Source organism: Strigops habroptila, chromosome 21 (assembly GCF_004027225.2).
Source record: "Strigops habroptila isolate Jane chromosome 21, bStrHab1.2.pri, whole genome shotgun sequence".
NCBI classification, from domain to species: Eukaryota; Metazoa; Chordata; class Aves; order Psittaciformes; family Psittacidae; genus Strigops; species Strigops habroptila.
This window is the reverse complement of record NC_044297.2, coordinates 4,788,016-4,805,073: the sequence shown is the minus strand read 5'-3', so window position 1 is coordinate 4,805,073 and position 17,058 is coordinate 4,788,016. Positions and strand designations below refer to the sequence as shown.

General features: G+C 49.0%; 1 protein-coding gene across 3 annotated transcripts in view; it reads right to left on the bottom strand.

Moving 5' to 3' along the window:
- LOXL2 (lysyl oxidase like 2) overlaps window positions 1-17,058 on the bottom strand; it is a 43,780-nt gene that overhangs the window by 15,053 nt on the left and 11,669 nt on the right. For 2 of the 3 annotated variants that reach the window (XM_030510055.1, XM_030510056.1), the window contains 3 exons: window positions 16,208-16,383; window positions 4,949-5,160; window positions 355-577 (listed from right to left, as the gene is read on the bottom strand). In XM_030510055.1, the coding sequence (XP_030365915.1) occupies window positions 355-577; window positions 4,949-5,160; window positions 16,208-16,383 (611 nt within the window). The remainder of the gene's footprint in view (window positions 1-354; window positions 578-4,948; window positions 5,161-16,207; window positions 16,384-17,058) is intronic. The other variant, XM_030510057.1, reaches the window with a different exon arrangement.

Genomic DNA, 17,058 nt, shown 5'->3' with positions numbered 1-17,058 from the left:
TACAGGCCCTTGTCCAAAGCCCCTCTCCAGGTTTCCCGTAGCCCCTTTAGGCACTGGAGCTGCTCTAAGGTCTCCCCTTCAGGAGCCTTCTCTTCTCCAGGCTGCCCCAGCCCAGCTCTCTCAGCCTGGCTCCAGAGCAGAGCTGCTCCAGCCCTCGCAGCAGCTCCGGGGCCTCCTCTGGCCTCGCTCCAGCAGCTCCATGTCCCTCTTGTGCTGTTGCCCAGAGCTGGATCAGGGCTGCAGGGGGGGTCTCCCCAGAGCAGAGCAGAGGAGCAGGATCCCCTCCATGACCTGCTTGCAGTGAGATGGGAACACAAGGAGGGGACATTTGCACAACAGGCTTCTCCTACTCACCTCCTGCCTGAAGGCTTTTCGGAAGCCACTGTGGCTGCTGGGGGCAAAGGCACGTCCCGGGACACAGCTGACTACTGCAGGCATCCCATTGTCACACGTCGCGTTCTTCTCTGCATCCACATTGAGGTGATTGCCCAGTTTGCAGCTGGAGATGTGAGCTTCGTTCCCACTGCAGTCCATTGAGTACGCCCAGTAATGCTGCTTCCTCCTGCTGGCAAACATCCTGCAAGGGATGGAAGAGAACAGGAAAAGTAAAGGGAGCCCATAAGAACTGCACCGATGCAGATACAGGATTGAGCAGCATTATTTGAAGGCTGATCCATTCATACATGCAATGACTCTCTGTTAAGGTGTCACTTGGGAGTCAATAGGTCATCTCCTTAAGCTAAAGATCAGAGTATGAATCAACAGTGGAGCTGATGCAACAATGACAGACACATAATAAAGATCCCTACATCACATACGGGTCAGAGATCAGCTCATTCAAAAGGCAGCGTACAAACAGGACCTGTGCCTGAATCTACCCCATTGCTCTGCCATCCAAGAGAGCAGTTGATGCTCAAGTGGGACGTTGGTGCTGAGCTTCAGCAGCCCAAGGGCAGAGGCTTCCACGGCTTTTTGGCATGTGTAGTATCCTGGAAAACATCTGGTTCAGCGCCACCACTTCATACTGTCCTTGCACAAGCCAGCTCTGCCCCATTACCCTCTGTGTCCCTGTATGTGTTCAGTATGGAAGTGAGAACCTGGAGTATTTCCTTCTGCAGACACGCGAGGAGAACTCCATGAACTCCAAAGCAGACAAGAAACACAGCCTGTCTTAGGGAAGTCATTGTGGGGATGCCTTATAATAGCAAACAGTGACCTCATCCTGGAAACTTCATGAGGCTTTAACATCTGGTTGGTATTAACAGCCCTTGGTAGGCTGGGGAGAAAGAGCCAGAGAAAGCCCCTCCTCATTTTCCCGGGATAAGAAGTGGAATACAGCTGATCTGTGCAGACAGAAACCCAGAGCGTCCTTGTTAGTCACTTTTTAACACAGAAAGGCTGCAACCCACCTCTCACTGGCCTTGATGTAAGCCAAGAGCAACGCTGCTTAGAGCAGAGGTGTGAGCGAACACTCATGCTGCGAGAGTTCAGCCAACTCAAGGGCAAGCTGGAGTCCAAATCATTTCTGCTGGTGAGGAGGGAGGGACCTTCCTCACATAAGCTTTAGTCAAAGACACAGATTAAGGCCAAGGGCTGTGGGAAGTGGCTGCAGGTTTAGCTAAAGGAACCTTGCTATGGAAGAATGCATCCAAGAGGAATCTGGGAGCAGAACACTAATCACTGCACACGTTCACGCTGGGAAACTCACCCAAACACACTGAACAGAAGCTGGGGAACTCCTCACAGGGTGTGAGCATCAAGTCTCTACCCTTGCGAAGTTCTTCAAGCCTTTACTGTTGCTGCCTTCAGCCTCAGGGAGGCAGAAGAGGAGCCAGACTTGCCACCTTCTGCCAAAGCTTTTAAGATCCTGGCTTTGCCAGAAAGAACCCAAACCAGGAGGATTTCTACTACAAGCATGGCAGTGGTTAACTGCCCCACATATATGAGCAGCTTTATGCTGCTATAAGCAGACTGGTTAAACTGGGACATGCTGTTTGGGCTGATACTGAATGAAGTATCCTGGAACTGCTGCTCTCCTCCATGCATTTATGTGACAAATCACAAAGCTGGAAGGCCTCAGGAAGGCACCAGGTCCAGTTCTCTGCCTGAGGCATCTCCAGTGAGAACCTTCTCCTCTCCCCATCAGCAAAGTGAATTTAATCCTCCTCTGCTCCCTCAACAAGAGCAGGGATTGGGAGGAGGAGTTCACAAGCAATGCCTATAGCAAATCACTTTGAAGAATGAACAAGAACATGGAAACAACACTTGAGATTTGTTTCATTTCCTACCATAAATCGTGCTGTCAGCTGCCGAGTCTCGGTTACATTCAGGAATAAAACCTTGGCACAGGGACAACAATGAACTAAGTTGTTTTCTTTCAAGCAACATCCATCTGCAAATCATTTCACCTCCCACCATTGTGCAGAAGCAGGGGATCAGCTAGCTCAGCATGTGGGGAATGGGGCTGGCAGGGATGTGTGTGGGAAGGGGCACTGTGCCCCAGCAGAAACCTGATTCCAGCCCATCTCCCATCTGCGGAGCAGGAGCAGGAAAGGATCCGCTCTTGGAGAATGGGATTTACAAGAGAGGGAGAGCAAAGCCTGAGAAATGAGAAGAACGTTTCTGAGGCTTTGCACTCGCATGGAGGGAGGGTTGGGTTCCAGTGACCAGCCAGAGATGAACTCATCCCTTTCCAAGGCAGAATGAGACCAGAAAGCAGGGGGACACAGCAGCCAGCAGTGCTGTCCTGGCCCAGGCTAGCAGCTTACGCTGGTCTTCATTCCAGTACCTTGATCATGAAGCAAAGATCACTGGTGAATTTCCCAGCCCAGAACTGGGAGGTTTCCCTCCCCAGCAACACTGGCTGCACATGATGCATGTAACACAAAGCACAAAGCCCCAGGGAAGAACACAGAACCGTGCTAAGCAAACACCACTGGCTCACTGACGAGGTTTTACAAGTCTCTTCCCTGCAATAAAACAACATCCCATTTTCCAACCTGGGATAATGCTCAGCATAGCTTCCAAAATATCCTTGTGTGGGTGCAAACTGTTACTGCTTGCCAAAACCAAGTGAAGGTGAGGGAGATATTAGGACACTGAGGCTGCTTAAGCCTCAGGATCTCCAAGTCTGTTATTTGTAGGCACACAGCATGTTCCTAACTCCAGCTCCAGTCAATGGGATCTTCAACACTGCTGGATAACTGTGCCTCAGTTTTTCCATCTCTATTGCAAGAGATGGGACAATTACTAAGCACTCTCTTATTGAAGGCAGATGGCTCCAGCTGCTCAAGTTAATGCTCTTCTTGGAAACACCACAACTAAGAAGCAGGAAAAAAATCTCCTTTGTGCTACCAGGGGTCATTTATCCTTCCTGCTCCGATGCAGGGGATGGGAATCTCGGAGAGGAGTTTGCTGCACTGATGGAAGCAACACTCCTCTAAGTGGTGTCCAGGGCAAAACATGAGGCCACCTGGTAGCAATTATTAATCCACTGCGCACGTCCCTGGGAAGCCTGAAGGCAGAATTCCACCCGGGTTATTTGCCCGGTGCTCTCTGTGCTGCTGTGTGGCTTTGCGCTATTCCAACCCAAGGACCTCTTCAATTGATCACGATCTGGCTAATGAAAGAAATGAAACGTGGCCAGGCAGCTCCAGGGGGAGCTTTCCGAAATAGCAACTCCACAGGCCAAAAGGGGCAGGCAGGAAAACCACAATCCTGCCTGGAGAACTCAGCTCTCCCCCTAACATTGATGCTTTCCCACTCCCCAGGTCACAGTGTAGGAAAGAAATGAGACAGAATTTCACTTAAACTGTTTTGCATCTGCTTTAGGGTGTTATTTCTAGGGAAAAGTGTAGGAAGAACCACGTCTGTGATGAAGGCTGGTGATGAAATGCAAACTGAAGCAGTGATAACAAAAAAGCCCAGAGCTCCTGGCTTTCAAGAAACAGGAAACACAGCCTAAAGCCAGCAGCTTGCAACAACATTCTCCCTATGGATCACTGGTTTCTTTCCTCATTTTAAAGCAATCTACAGCTACAGGAAGTAAAAGCAGCACTAAAATCACAACTGCATCTTTCTGCAAGCACCACCTGAGCTGGACAGGCAGAAGCGATACTGTGAGGAGCAGCAGGGATGTGCTACTGATACTTAGCTCAGTGCTCAGTTCAGAGCAAGCTTGAATGGACAGAGCAAGCCACACACAGTTGGAGATGGCTGGCAGCTCTTCCAGCCTGGGGCCTGGAAGGACTGGAGCCACAGGAGCTGAACTGGGGCGAACAACAGCAGGAGATACACTGGGAAATATCCTTTGTGGGTGATTTGGCAGCTGGATCCCCCTGAACTATGGCTGGTGAGAGGCAGAGCAGCTCCCATGTGGGTAAACATGCCATGAGAGGTGGGAGACCAGGAATCACATTCAGGAGTGGGAAGGAGGAACCTGGGCAACGAAGCACAAAGACCTGGTTTATTGGAAGATGACTCAGTTGGAGCTTTCAGCACATGCCAGGCCTGATCCTACAGCTGCCCTTCTGCACAGGGATGGGGTAAGCAGAGTAAGAGGTAAGAGGGTTTAGTGGGAGAGTGGGATCAGTTTGGTCACATCCATCCATCCCCTGCACATGACACAACCTATCTCTGGCGGAAGAAAGGGCTACCCTATAGCTGGAAAAAACCCCACAGATTTCTTGGGGTTATAGGACCTATACCAACCACTCCAAGTGACACCGCACTAGGTCTTCAGCCACAATGGGGAGGACGAAACGACCCCCCTGTCTGCACAAGGCCATGCTTGCCATTCCAAGTATTTACACAGGAGGAGAACCTGACCTGCAGGAATGAAGCAGTTGGAGGGTTTTCTACCAGTGTCACTTGACAATTTGCATTCCTGAACAAGGCCCCAAGTGTTCAAAGGAACCCGCTGGTGTCTCACACAAAGCTCTGCTCTTACTTGTAGACATTGGTGTTGTATTTCCTCTCGCTTGGGAATCCAAACATGCCACAGACTACGCGGGAATTCTTCATGGTCCAGTGCTTGTCACAGATCTGCTTCCAGGTCCCTTCATCCTTCACCTCCACGTAACCCTCCGTGACAGGCACCCGCTTGCGGTAGGTGGCGAGGATGGGACGGATCCTGATGTCCTCCACCTGGATGTTCATGTTCTGAAAGCATAAAGGAAATAGAGATGATGCTGGATTGCAAGGATGAGGGTTGGGCGGCTCCGAGGTGGGAGCAAAACCCAGTTCTGCTCAGAGAGGCACAGAAGGGAAGAGCTGTTTAGGAAGAGGCACAACAGCAAAGTGAACCAACCTTTCCACCCTGTGCAAATCCATCCTCCAGCCTGTGCAAGAGGATGCTATTCTTCATTTAGAAAGAAAACCCATGATTTCACAAATGGCTGTGTAACAAATCTCCCTCATTACTTAAATTCATTGAAGGGCTTCTTTCAGAAGCACAGGGACATTAGTTTAGTCTCAGCTACTACGGAAGTGAACCCAGCTCAGCTTTGCCAGGGCCACCTTCATGCTGGGAAGCGGAACCCTGGCAGGGAAGGATGTTGAGGGTCTCATCAAGCCCCTGGGAATCCGTTCCCCTCCTGGCCTGGGCAGGCACTGGGAAAGCCGGGATCCTGCTGTGCTGACACATGCACTTTGCTGCTTCCCCAAGCCGGGGTCCTCCTCCAGCCGCAGCATTACTTGGGGCAGCAAATGAGTCACGAAGGTTGAATGGATTTCACATTTGGAGCCTACGTGAGGGCACAGCACAAACCAGCTTTACAGGGACCACAGCCCAAGAGCAAAGGCCGGCTGGAAAATAGCTGCTGAAAGTACAAAAGAGCTACTGAAAATGTTATAACTTGCTTCCAAGGAGACCTTTTCTTGTCAAAAAATGTATAAGCCCACGTGGTTCTGCTGACGGTTACATCAGAGCTCAGGAATTCTCTCCTCTGCTCAAATCCAATGACTTGGAAAAGAAGAATGCCCAGAGCTTTAAAGAGACACAAGCTCCTGGTTAGGCAGAGGTACTAAGGCAGGAGATTGCAGTCGGATGCGCAGAGTCCTGCTGATGACACGTGGCACATCCATCTCCAGCCACCTCCCCAACACTGATGCAACTAACAGAAGCCAGGCAAGTGGAGACCAAGTGCAGAGCAAGAGCCTGCTGGGGCAGGGAAAGGGGCAGGCATCTCCCCCTCACCCTCAGCTCTGCCCGCACTACCTGGGGCAAGTCACTTGAGGCTTTTCTTCTTCCTTCTTTTCCCTTTATTATCTCCATTTACCACCTATTTTACAGCCAAACAGATGAGTGATTCCTCCTTTCCTTCAGCTGCAGGAATTCAGTCCTCCAGCAACTCAGCATCCATGGAAAACCTAGAAAACAAACTGCTGTGATTTACCCCTTAGGATAGTGCTGCTCATGCTGGGTTCACACTTTGGGCTTAGGTTCTGAAAGCTTGTGGAGCCCTCAAGAATCACCACAGCAACAGCCAAGTTTGTTAGATCTGAGGCACTTCAAGGTGCCCAGAGGGTCTGATGCCAGAGCAAACTTGCATCCTGTGTAGCCTGGGAAGCCCATTTGCAATGCAGAGAGTTCCTCCTAAACAAGGTCCCACAACACATCTCTCCTCCCCCAGAGATGCTGACATGGACACAAACCCAAACCCTGCTCTGACCTGGGATTCTTGAGTGAGTCCAAATCCTTTGTCATGGGGTTTTTTTTTGCCTGTATTTGCCAAGGATGAAAAAGCAAGGTGAGCAAATAAGCAAGAAATGAGCCATCGTTTCATTCCCTCGAGGGCATTTCAACCCTCAGATAGCTATAGCAGACCAGCACGCAATGACATTTTCATGATGTGGCTGAGAACAAACCCAATCCCCATCCATTCCCCTTCCCACTCCCAGAGGGAAGGGTTGGAGCAGAGAATTATTGATAGAGCAGCTCAAGGCTTTGCACAGAGTCTGAATTCAATGTGTTGTGGAGCTCAGCTTTATAGTGGAGGGTTCAAGACCAAAGGATCAAGCTGAGGAAGCTGCAGGTTTCCCAAGGAGCAAGAACTAAGAGTTTTCTCCCTCTAACTCTGCAGCTTTTGATGGTTTCCTTTCACTGCAGAGTTTGTTACACTGAGAGCATTCAATAATGCAAATACAGGCAGACGTATTGTATCATCCAACACCAGCGTGCAGAGCAGCTAATGGTGAAAACAGGCTCCACATAAAAATCAGAAGCAAACAATACTTAATGGCTAGAACAGACTTTAAAATCACCCTCCCCATACTTCATGTACACGTGGAGACAAGCACCCACAACAAGCTGTCATCTCAACAGGGAAATCTCATCTCTGAAAGCTTTATTTCTGCTCACATTAAAGCCACGCACTGAAGCTACAAGGGAGGCTGGTAAATCCTCTGAAGGATCACAAAGCAACTGACTCAGAAGTTGAATGGAGACTTGGTGAGCTCGCACCTCATGTATCAACCATAAAGTAGAGCCTTCAACAATAGTGCAGGAGCCAGGCAGTCATTCAAAGAGCAATAGTACCTCTAGGAAACACAACTGGGGGTTGGGTTGCACCCCAGATTGTAGGTAGGGCAATAGAGACTCAAGCCCTAAAGTTGATGAGATGTGGTTTGCTCAGTCTGAGGAACACAAAGCAGGGAGGGAGGGAGAAAACCAAGGCCCAAACCCAGAGCTCAGCAACCTCAGTACAAGGGAAAAGCACTGGGGGGGGATTTCTACCCACAAAGCACAAGAAGAACCCAGTCCAGAAGGAGTGAACTCACAGCTCACGCCAGCCTTGTGCAACTACCACCCATTGAGGCCAACAGCAGCGGAGAGGGATTTGCCAGCCCTTTTCCTCATCCCAAGCTCCAAGCCTCGGAATTCAGCTAGGAGAAGAACTCAGCCCCAGACCCCCAGCCTCTCCTTTGCTTAGGGAACAATCCTGCCCACATACTCGAGGTTGAATCAGCTCTTGCCTTTGCTCTCAGCTCTCTAAAAGGCTGCTCATTCATTCACAGGGTGCTGAGCCGGTGGTGCATGAAGTTTGCAGGTCTGCTCCATCCTTACTGCCCTCATTCATCAAGCTGCTGCTTTGCTTTCATCAGGGACATCTATCGTGGCACAGATGGACTCCATCAAGGCAGTGAGCACACAAGCAAAGCATCCTAAAGCATTTTTCTCCTGCTTAGCCTTGAAAGGTGTGAAGAACCAGGAAGCAAGATAAAGCTGGGGATGGAGGGCAGGGGGAGGAAGTGTAGAACATCTGTTCCCGTCTCTGCCCACCTTCAGCACTTTGGCTTCCACATCAACCTGCTTTGCACTGAAGCCACTTGACTGTATATAGTGATACAAACATCAGACCAAAGCTAAAATAGCTGGTGTCTGGGGCTGAAGAGATCCTGCTCAGCTCTGCCACAGGTCACAGACTCACTTCCTAGAATGGTTTGGGTTGGAAGGAACCTTAAAGCAGCCACAGCTTCTCTGGGCACCCTGTGCCAGCACCTCACCACCATCACACCAGACTTCTCCACCTCCTCCCTGCTACCTCTGCTCTCCTGCATCTCATCCCTTCTGGAAAAGGAAGACAATGCTAAGCCCACCTCACTGGCTCTGAACCACAAAGCCTCTGCAGCAAGGGCTCCACATCTGTATTGGCCCAAAGCAAAGATGTGATTTTTGTTGGGACTTGCAACACTACCACAAAAACAAGGTATAAAAGCGACAAACTCTTGTGGGTTGGGCCACATTCCCATTTCCTTGCCAAGGGCCACGTCCCAGCCCTGCACTGCTGCTCCTCTTCAGTCCCGGACACAAAAGCCCAGGGCAAGCCAACATACTGCTATTATAAACCCAAAGAATCTCAGCTTTGGAAAGCCAAGGCCTGCCCAGGCACAGTGAAAAGAAAGGGGTTTGGTTTTGAGCTTTCACAAAAGGATTCCTGGCTTGGAAAGCTTTCACATGAGCCTCAGTTGCTTTTGTTTCCACTCTGAACCAAATGCTTCCCTGTGGCTTCAGATCCCATTGCAAAAACTGACCCAACTCTCATAATGCTTTCTGGAAGAATTGCCATGTGTGTTGTGTCGGCAGAACAATCACACCCAGGACAGTGTCCTCTTCTGCTGCCCAAGCTCAGCAATACCCTTTCTTTCTGCAGCAGCCCTGAGGATGCGCAGTAACCAATACGGGGAGCAGATCCACTCCTAGAAACCCAACTGCTCCTTCACATGGTTCTGAATCCCTGGCTCCCAGCTGAAAGGAATCTGCAGCTGCTGGGATCTCAGAGGGGCTTTTTAGGAGAGGGTCTTAACACTCACTTTAAGCACATCCCCACATGCAGAGTGATGCTGGTCAGAAAGCAGCCAGAGAACTGCATGAGGTGGGTCTGAACAGCCACAACCAGAAAAACTACCCAAAACAGGCAGGAAGGGTGCCAGGATGGAACCCATCCCCAGTGGCGATGCTGAGGAATGCAGGGCAGAGGGTGGAGGTGCTCTCTCTGTCCCTGCCTAGTCCATAGTCGTTGCTCTCCTGCTTTAAGATCCCCCGTGACCCGCTCAAACTGCTCTTTCCTTCCTTATGCCTTAGGTGCAGAAACCTATTCAGAACATAATTTCTCATGTAGAGTGGAGCTCCAGTTCTTGGCTTCCCAAACACGGAGACTTTAAGGCTGCAGCTTGGACTAGACATTATTTCTTTTGAAATATTAAAAACATCACACAAAATCTTTCTGCAAACTCTGTTTCTCCCAGAGGCATCTTCTCTCCCATATTCAAACCCTGCACTCACTTCCACTGAAGTCTCAGCTCCCAAGTCTTGTCCCCTGAAGCTGACTTTTCACAAAACTCTCTCTTCACATCCAGAGGAATGGGTGGAATCTGTTTTGCTTTAACATCTGGAGCTTTGCCTCTGAGTCACTAACAAAGTCCCAGCTGTTAAATAAACATAGCGAGATAGATGCTGCAAGACCAAGCCGGGTTGCTGATGGGGGACAGCAATCCCCTGGGAATGTGATGCTGTATTGGACCGCAAGCACTTTTTGTTCTGGGTTTGTGCAGTACAAAAGGGTAAGGGATGAGAGAGCAACCCAGGATTAGCGGCCAGGATTGTAAATGACAAAAGCCAAGGCCTTTGCTGAGCTGTTAACTGCTCCAGCAGCAGCCTCACCATTGCCAACACAGAGCAGGACAATGAAAAGCACTATAGAAATGAACACTGGTGACAGGAGCAAGAGGAGGCAGGAGCAGAGCCCTGGAGATGTTGCGGCACGGGTGGGAGGCTCAGCTCCAGGTAGGATGCTGCTCTGTCCTGTGCACATCATGGTCTGAGGGTTTCTGGCTGAGCAAAGCTTTTACCCTCCCCCTGTTTTCTTTCCCCTGAGGTATTTTAAAGACAAGCTGGATCAGATGCTGCAAGGAAACTGCCTTTATTACCTGACCTCCACACTGCAAACCACAACAAGATCATACTCTGCTCTCAGGCTTAGTTAAACACTGTCTTGTGTAGTAGAGAGATGGTGTCACATCCAGCACAATGGCTGGACTCAGCCAGTGCAAGGAGACAAGCAGGAACTGCAGCCTTGTTGCTTCCTCAGCCTTACCTATGAAGTTCATGGCTTATACCTCCAGGTAGGTGACAAGCACTAGCTCTCTGCCCAGCAAACCCAGCACCCTAACGTGCCACAAGCCATCACAAAGAAGCCATTGAGGAAAGCAGCTAGAAACTATCACACCCGCTTTAAATTACAGCACTAAAGAAACACGGTGGCTTATCCCAATGGCAGCTTCATTAATAGCGTCTGGAGTTTGCTGAAGAGCAGATGCTGAAGCATCTTCCAGGCACACAAAGCATCAGCATTGATGTCGCATATGGGCTTATGTTGAGAGAAGTAAACATTTACACCAAGGGGATAGAAATTAAACCACTGTTGTCATAACAAACAGGCAAAGAAACCTTTCCATTGCCAAATGTTCTGAGAACTGGACGGTCAAGACACGGAGCTGGAGCCTGAGATGGTGCTGACCTGAGATGGCTGCAGCTCCCCACAGCATGAAGAGAGTCTCCACTGGTTTGCATGACAAAAAGCTAAAAAGGAAGATTTACCTGTGTGCCAAGCGACAAAGATGACCCTGTCCTCCTCCCTCCTTAAACCTTCTAGTTGAGCAGCTCAGCCTACAGGATCATTCCAGAGCCCTGGAAGTGTTCAATCCCAGGTTGGACGGGGCTTGGAGCAACCTGCTCTAGAGAAATGTGTCCCTGCCCATGGCAGGGGGTTGGAACTGGATGAGCTTTAAGCTCCCTTCAACCCAAACCATTCCATGACTCTATGATTTGACACAGCCTCATCCGCAGAGCCCAACCTAACTGAAAGCTCCTGAGCAGGAATTCACAGCGCCCTTCCCCGCTGCCTGAGAAACTTGTACGATATGGTTCAACTCACTCTTAACCTGGTATAAGCAGAGCCTTTGAGCCACTGGACTTGGAAGTGAGATTTCTTTATGCTTCACATGCCCCCAGAAAGGAAAAGAAGGCCAGAAATAGCTGGCATGTTTAGCTAGACTTTGCCTGCCCACTGTCTGGCCGAAGCTGGGGGTAGTCTCAGGTACCAGACCTGTTTGTGAACGTGTAACGTCTCCAGGAATGTGATATATTTAGAGTATGTCCTATTTGAAGCCTCTCTGTGCACCCAGAGGAAGAGGGTGGACAACAAATATTTTGTTAAGGATGTTTTCGGGTTAAAATAAATTACCTATGATGCGTTTATATAAGAAATCTATTAAGGGCAGCAGTTAGTTCCTGCGGTCTTAAAACTGGTGCTCAACCCATTTAGGCACTTGCAGGAGGGTCTGTGCTGTGTCTGGACAACACCAAGTGGCTGCATGTCCTGTTTGGAGAAGCAGGGACAGCGTTCCCTGCTCCTGGTTTTGTGAGCACACATTAAATCACTTTGATTTCAGAGCTTCTGGCACCCTGCAAAGACTTGGGAAAACATTGGAGCCTGCGCACGCATTTAAACTGCAGCCTTTGGCACTCTATAAAGGAACTTTAAGGCAGTTCCACACTACCCACTCAACCACTTTCAGACACTTGTGAACTGCAAGGCAAGAACCAACAGTCATCCTGCAACTTCTGCACTGATTTTATCCTTCTCTTCAGACCTTTTGCCACTGCTCAGATCCTGCTCCCAGCTCTTTTGATCACTTCAACCCAATGTGATTAGACTTTTCCTTCTCTCTGAGCTCCCAAGACACCACTCACAGTGTTCCTGCCACCCTGTGATGCCTCCAAGAGTCACCAGTATGAATGAAGCAAGTGACGTGCTCTGCCAGCATGGTTAGACCCAAGCTGTACCATTAAGCCACTGATGTGAATTAGGGTACACAAACCAGAGCTTTGCCTCCAGGCTGTGGCTAAAAAAGAAGGAATCCAGCAAAAATCAAACTCGGAATCATTTTAACAACAACTTGGGCCCCATCAGACTGGATGCAGAGGATTAAAGCGAGCAGGTTCAGCCCCAGCTTTGAGTTCTCAACCATTCCCACATCCACATACAGTTACTGGGTTAAGCCACGCTGAGCCACACAACTGCAGCACTTCCAAGCACAGCTACTGCTTTTCCTAACCCTTTCAGGCTATGTGGCTTACAGTCACAGAGCTGGGTCTGGAGGAAGGGAGAGGATGCGATTCCAGCAGGATATGTACCTGCTTTTCCCTTCCTAATGCTCCCAGAGGCAAAGAGGCAATAACAAAGTCAAACCACAAGCGCTGCTCTCTCCATTAATGAGAATCTGCCTATTTAGTCCAGGTGCTTTAAAGAGGAGGGGGAAAAGCCCCTCTGAAAAATGCTCTTGACGCCATCACACGTCAGTGCTGAACAAACACCGCTCCCCTGGCTCTGCAAAGGTGAGCAACCTCCAGTGTTTGTGCAGCCCCTGAGCTAAAAAGGGACCAGGCTAATTCCGAGCTGGCAGCAGCTCATGAAAGGGCTGTTCTGCTCTGCCCATTCATCACCTTCCCAGACAGAACTCTTTGAACAAGTCCCAAGGCTAAAAGTTGCAGAAAACAGCAAGTAAAGGTGATGGAGTTTCTCTGCCCTTTAGTAAGAGACTGATGGATTTCAGACCTGCCCCAACCTCGGTCCTGTTAGAAGGGTTAACCTCTTCTTGCCTGCCTCCCATCTTCTTATCACAGACCTTCCATTACTCACCCGTGACTGAAACCTTCCACTTCGGCCTGTGACTAGTAACTTGTCTTACAGAAGCAGGGTCAGGCACTGCCCCTTCCCAACAGGGCAGGGAATGGAAAGGCTCAGTGACAGGAAGAGAAGTGACTTAACCCTCAAAATATGAGCTGTGATGGGAAAAGATCTGAGCATACACATGTATAAGCCAAGTGGTTTATGGGGATGGAAAAATTCATCCTGTACTACTTATCTGCAGCATTTCTAAACTGGGAAATGGAGAGATGTACATTATCCAGTCAAAACAAACTGCTCGGGGGCTATCATGCTGCTTTTACAAGTGTGAACTCTTTGCCTGTCAGAAGCAAAGGAAGCAAGGCCAGGTTTGAAACAATGGCAATTTGGACAGTCCCATCCAAATGAAGTCAGATGGTATTTTGTACTTACTGCCTTGCTCCTGTTCATCTGCTGGCTGTAAAAACACCGGTTTGCAAACAGGTTCCTTTGGGAATTGTTATGGTTGTTACTCACCGCTGTGGGAAAGCAGCATTAGGAGGTACAACTGAATACATGAGCTCTGTGCATCATCTTAAACCGGGCCTTTTTCGAGTCAAGCCTGGTTTTAAAAGCAGTTTCAGGGCAAACTGAAATGTTTCCATTGGAAATCTCAGTGGGATTGGATGCGTTTAGCTCTGTCAGTGCAACAGCTGAAGCCAGCGGGGCTGGTGGAGAGACCTGACCACAGCACTGCTGCTCAGCACAGAATTCCAGGCTCCTCAACCCCCGGTCTCATTCCAAAGAGAAAACATCACTCGGGCAAGCTTTGGGCCACAGACTAAAGAACCAGCAGCTTACAAAACAGTGCCGTTTCCTCTGGTGAATGTGAGGTATGATGTGCAGAATTCCCAGGCGGGTTAGAGAGGGCAAAGACTTTCAATGTGCATTCTCACAAGCATTTTGACCTCCCTGGTTTAGAGTTTGTGACCCTATGAGTAACCCTGCTCATCAGCTTTGACTTGAACTATGTCACAGCAGCTGCTAATGAGCAAAAGCAAAGATTATGAGGAGAAAAGCTGAGAAAGGGGGAAAGACTTTAACCATTTGGCAGAGAGCTGTGACTGAGAAGTGCTTCCACAGTGGCATCTTGAAAATGTATATAGCACATCACCTTTAGCCTTAGTCCTCCTGCAAGGAAACCAGCAGGAAAAGAACCCTTCAGCTGCCAGTGATCTTATAGGGATACAAGAAAAGTCAGTTGGGTTTTGTAAAGTAGAAGCAGCAACTTTCCTCCCCCTGTGAATACTGTTACTGATCACATCAATGGATGCCTTCATCCATCCACAGCTCCCAAACACTATCAGGACATGAGGAATACGACTTCTCTTCCATCTATTTCTCCTACTGACTAGCCAAGCTTCTGCTACAGGAACTGCTTCAACCTTCTGATTCATTTTACTTATCATATGTGAAGCTTAAGCACCCACACAGCACCAGCAGGAGCTGGCCCTGCATTACCCAATGTGCTCAACTCATTAGTCAAACCCCAGGGCTGAGCTAATGGAAAAGCAGACCCTCTAAAGCCTTTATGATTAATATAAGAGAGAAGTGACCTCCGTCTAGACTAAAGCATCTTTTCTTCCAGGCCTCTGTTGTGAGGCTTCCCTGTGGCTTTGGGGAAGCACACGTCTGCCAAAGCCATCACTGATGTTCCATGAGCTCGCCTCATTCCCTGAGCAACAACGGTGCCATTGACACAGGCAGCTTGGGATCCCTCCGGAAAGCCGCCTTTCCCTCCTGAGCCAAGTGAAGCAAGGGCAAGGCAAGGGAGAGAGTTTTGGCTCTCACATCCCATATCTGCCCCCTTGCACAGGAGCTTTCCATGGCAGTGTTGAATACTGCCTGTTCACCCATGCAGTGTTCTTCCTAAAGGAGAAGAAAATGCTGGGAGCCCCTTTCTGAATCTGCTAGAATGATTTGGGTTTAAAGTGATAAAGGCAGCTGTATCCATCGTTTCAGATCGTGAACAAAGCCAAGATTCAGCCATGGAAACCTCGCTGTGATGTGGTGCATCCCGGATTCCCTGTCTGCTTAAAATGATTCGGCTGTAGTTACTGGATGGGCTCTTTTGACCAAGAGCAACCACTGAATTCACATACCGACACACCAGAGCACCTGAAACAAGCGAGATGGTAGCTGAGTCACCACAAATACTTTCCAACCTGAACAGCTCAAGGAAAAACACCACTTTCTTTTATGCTTTGAAAAGCTCAGCCCAAATTCTTCCCAGCTCCTCATTCTACAGGAATCCAACACATCCTGGATGGTGACTCAAGCATTTAGTCTCAGCCTAACCCAGTCACAATTCAGAGCCTTTCCCCCAGTGACCAGCCCACGTTTCCCCCTCTTCAGTCCCTTTCAGCACTTCCTGTACACTAATCCCCCATTCCCACAAATATTTGCATCCAGTTATCATGGTTACTTCAGCACTGCTTAGCCAAACTGTGCAAAAATAACTGTATCTCTCTCCTGAATCCTCCCATTTCATGCCATGGCTGTAAGCCCTATTCACCTCCAAATCCATCCCTATCTGCTGACCCCCTCTCATATCAGAGACCTCCAAATTGTTCCCAGTGCCAAAAGGGAGGCAGAAAGGGGAAGAAAACTCATTGTTTCGTACTATGAACCAGAAAAGTCACCCAGATGTAAGGTCTATGAGCACAGCACACATCCCGGCTCTCTAAATCCATTCTTAGAAATGCAATAAACCAGTTTGCAATCGAAAAGTGATTGCAGAACAGGAGTAATATATTTTTCTCCTTACTTATGCTATTAAAAAACACCCCCAAAACCCACTTTCAAATTCTTATTATACATATAGTGGTCTGAGCAGCTGAAAATTGCATCTTTAGCAAGCATCTAGGAGCACTGTTGAGTTTGCTTTAACCGTAGTGTGCAGCTGGGATAACCTGTAATGTCCAGCAGCAGACAGGGATGTTTCTTGAGCAGCAGCTTGCAGTTTTAAGTACATTTACCTCTATTTGGTTAAGCAAGGAGTTGTCAAACTTGAAGCCAGGGATTCTCTTTTCACTGCAGACCACTCCCACGTCCTCGGTGTGTTTGCAGTCAGTTACTCCCCAGCCATTTGAAGTGCATGCTGCCAGGGTGGGCTCCTTCCCGTTACAGTGGACATTGTCCATCCAAATCTTCCCTGAAGGGGAAAGAAAATAGAACTGAGGCTCACGAAGAGGGTAAATCTGGGTTGTACTGAAAGCAAACAAGGTGCTGTGCTCTGTGGCAGGGGAAGAGAGTACTGCTAAAGCCAGCTTGAACAAACCAGCTAAGGAACACCAGTGATCCACTTCAAGTACTTCCTAACCTGAACCAGCTCTGCCCCACAGCTTCCCCTTTCCCTTATCTGCATGGTAATGAACAGTAGGCTCAGAGTGAAGCAGAGCTCTGCTGCAATGCTGCTCCCAGTGCTGACTGACTGCCTCTGATGACAGCCCCTTCAGAGCACACAGCATCATCAGTGCCCTCAGCTTGGCTTGACTACACCCTGCCCTCTAATCACACCACATCAGCCCTTCTCTTTCCGTCATGTCTCAAATCCCCATCACAGCCCTTGGAGGAAACAGCTCAAACTTTAATTAAACACCCTGACTTCTCAAAAGCAGATTCTTACCAAAGCTTTAACATAGTCCCATGGACTGGAACCTCCTGGGGTTTGGGTGCTCTCTGAAAGCAAAAGGCCAGATCCAGTTTCCAGACTGTAATTACCATTTTCCCTCCAGCCAAATGTGTGCGTGCACACAAACATGCACATGTACATGCATACATACATATATATATGTTTTATATATTCTTTAATCGTGTCCCTCAGAAC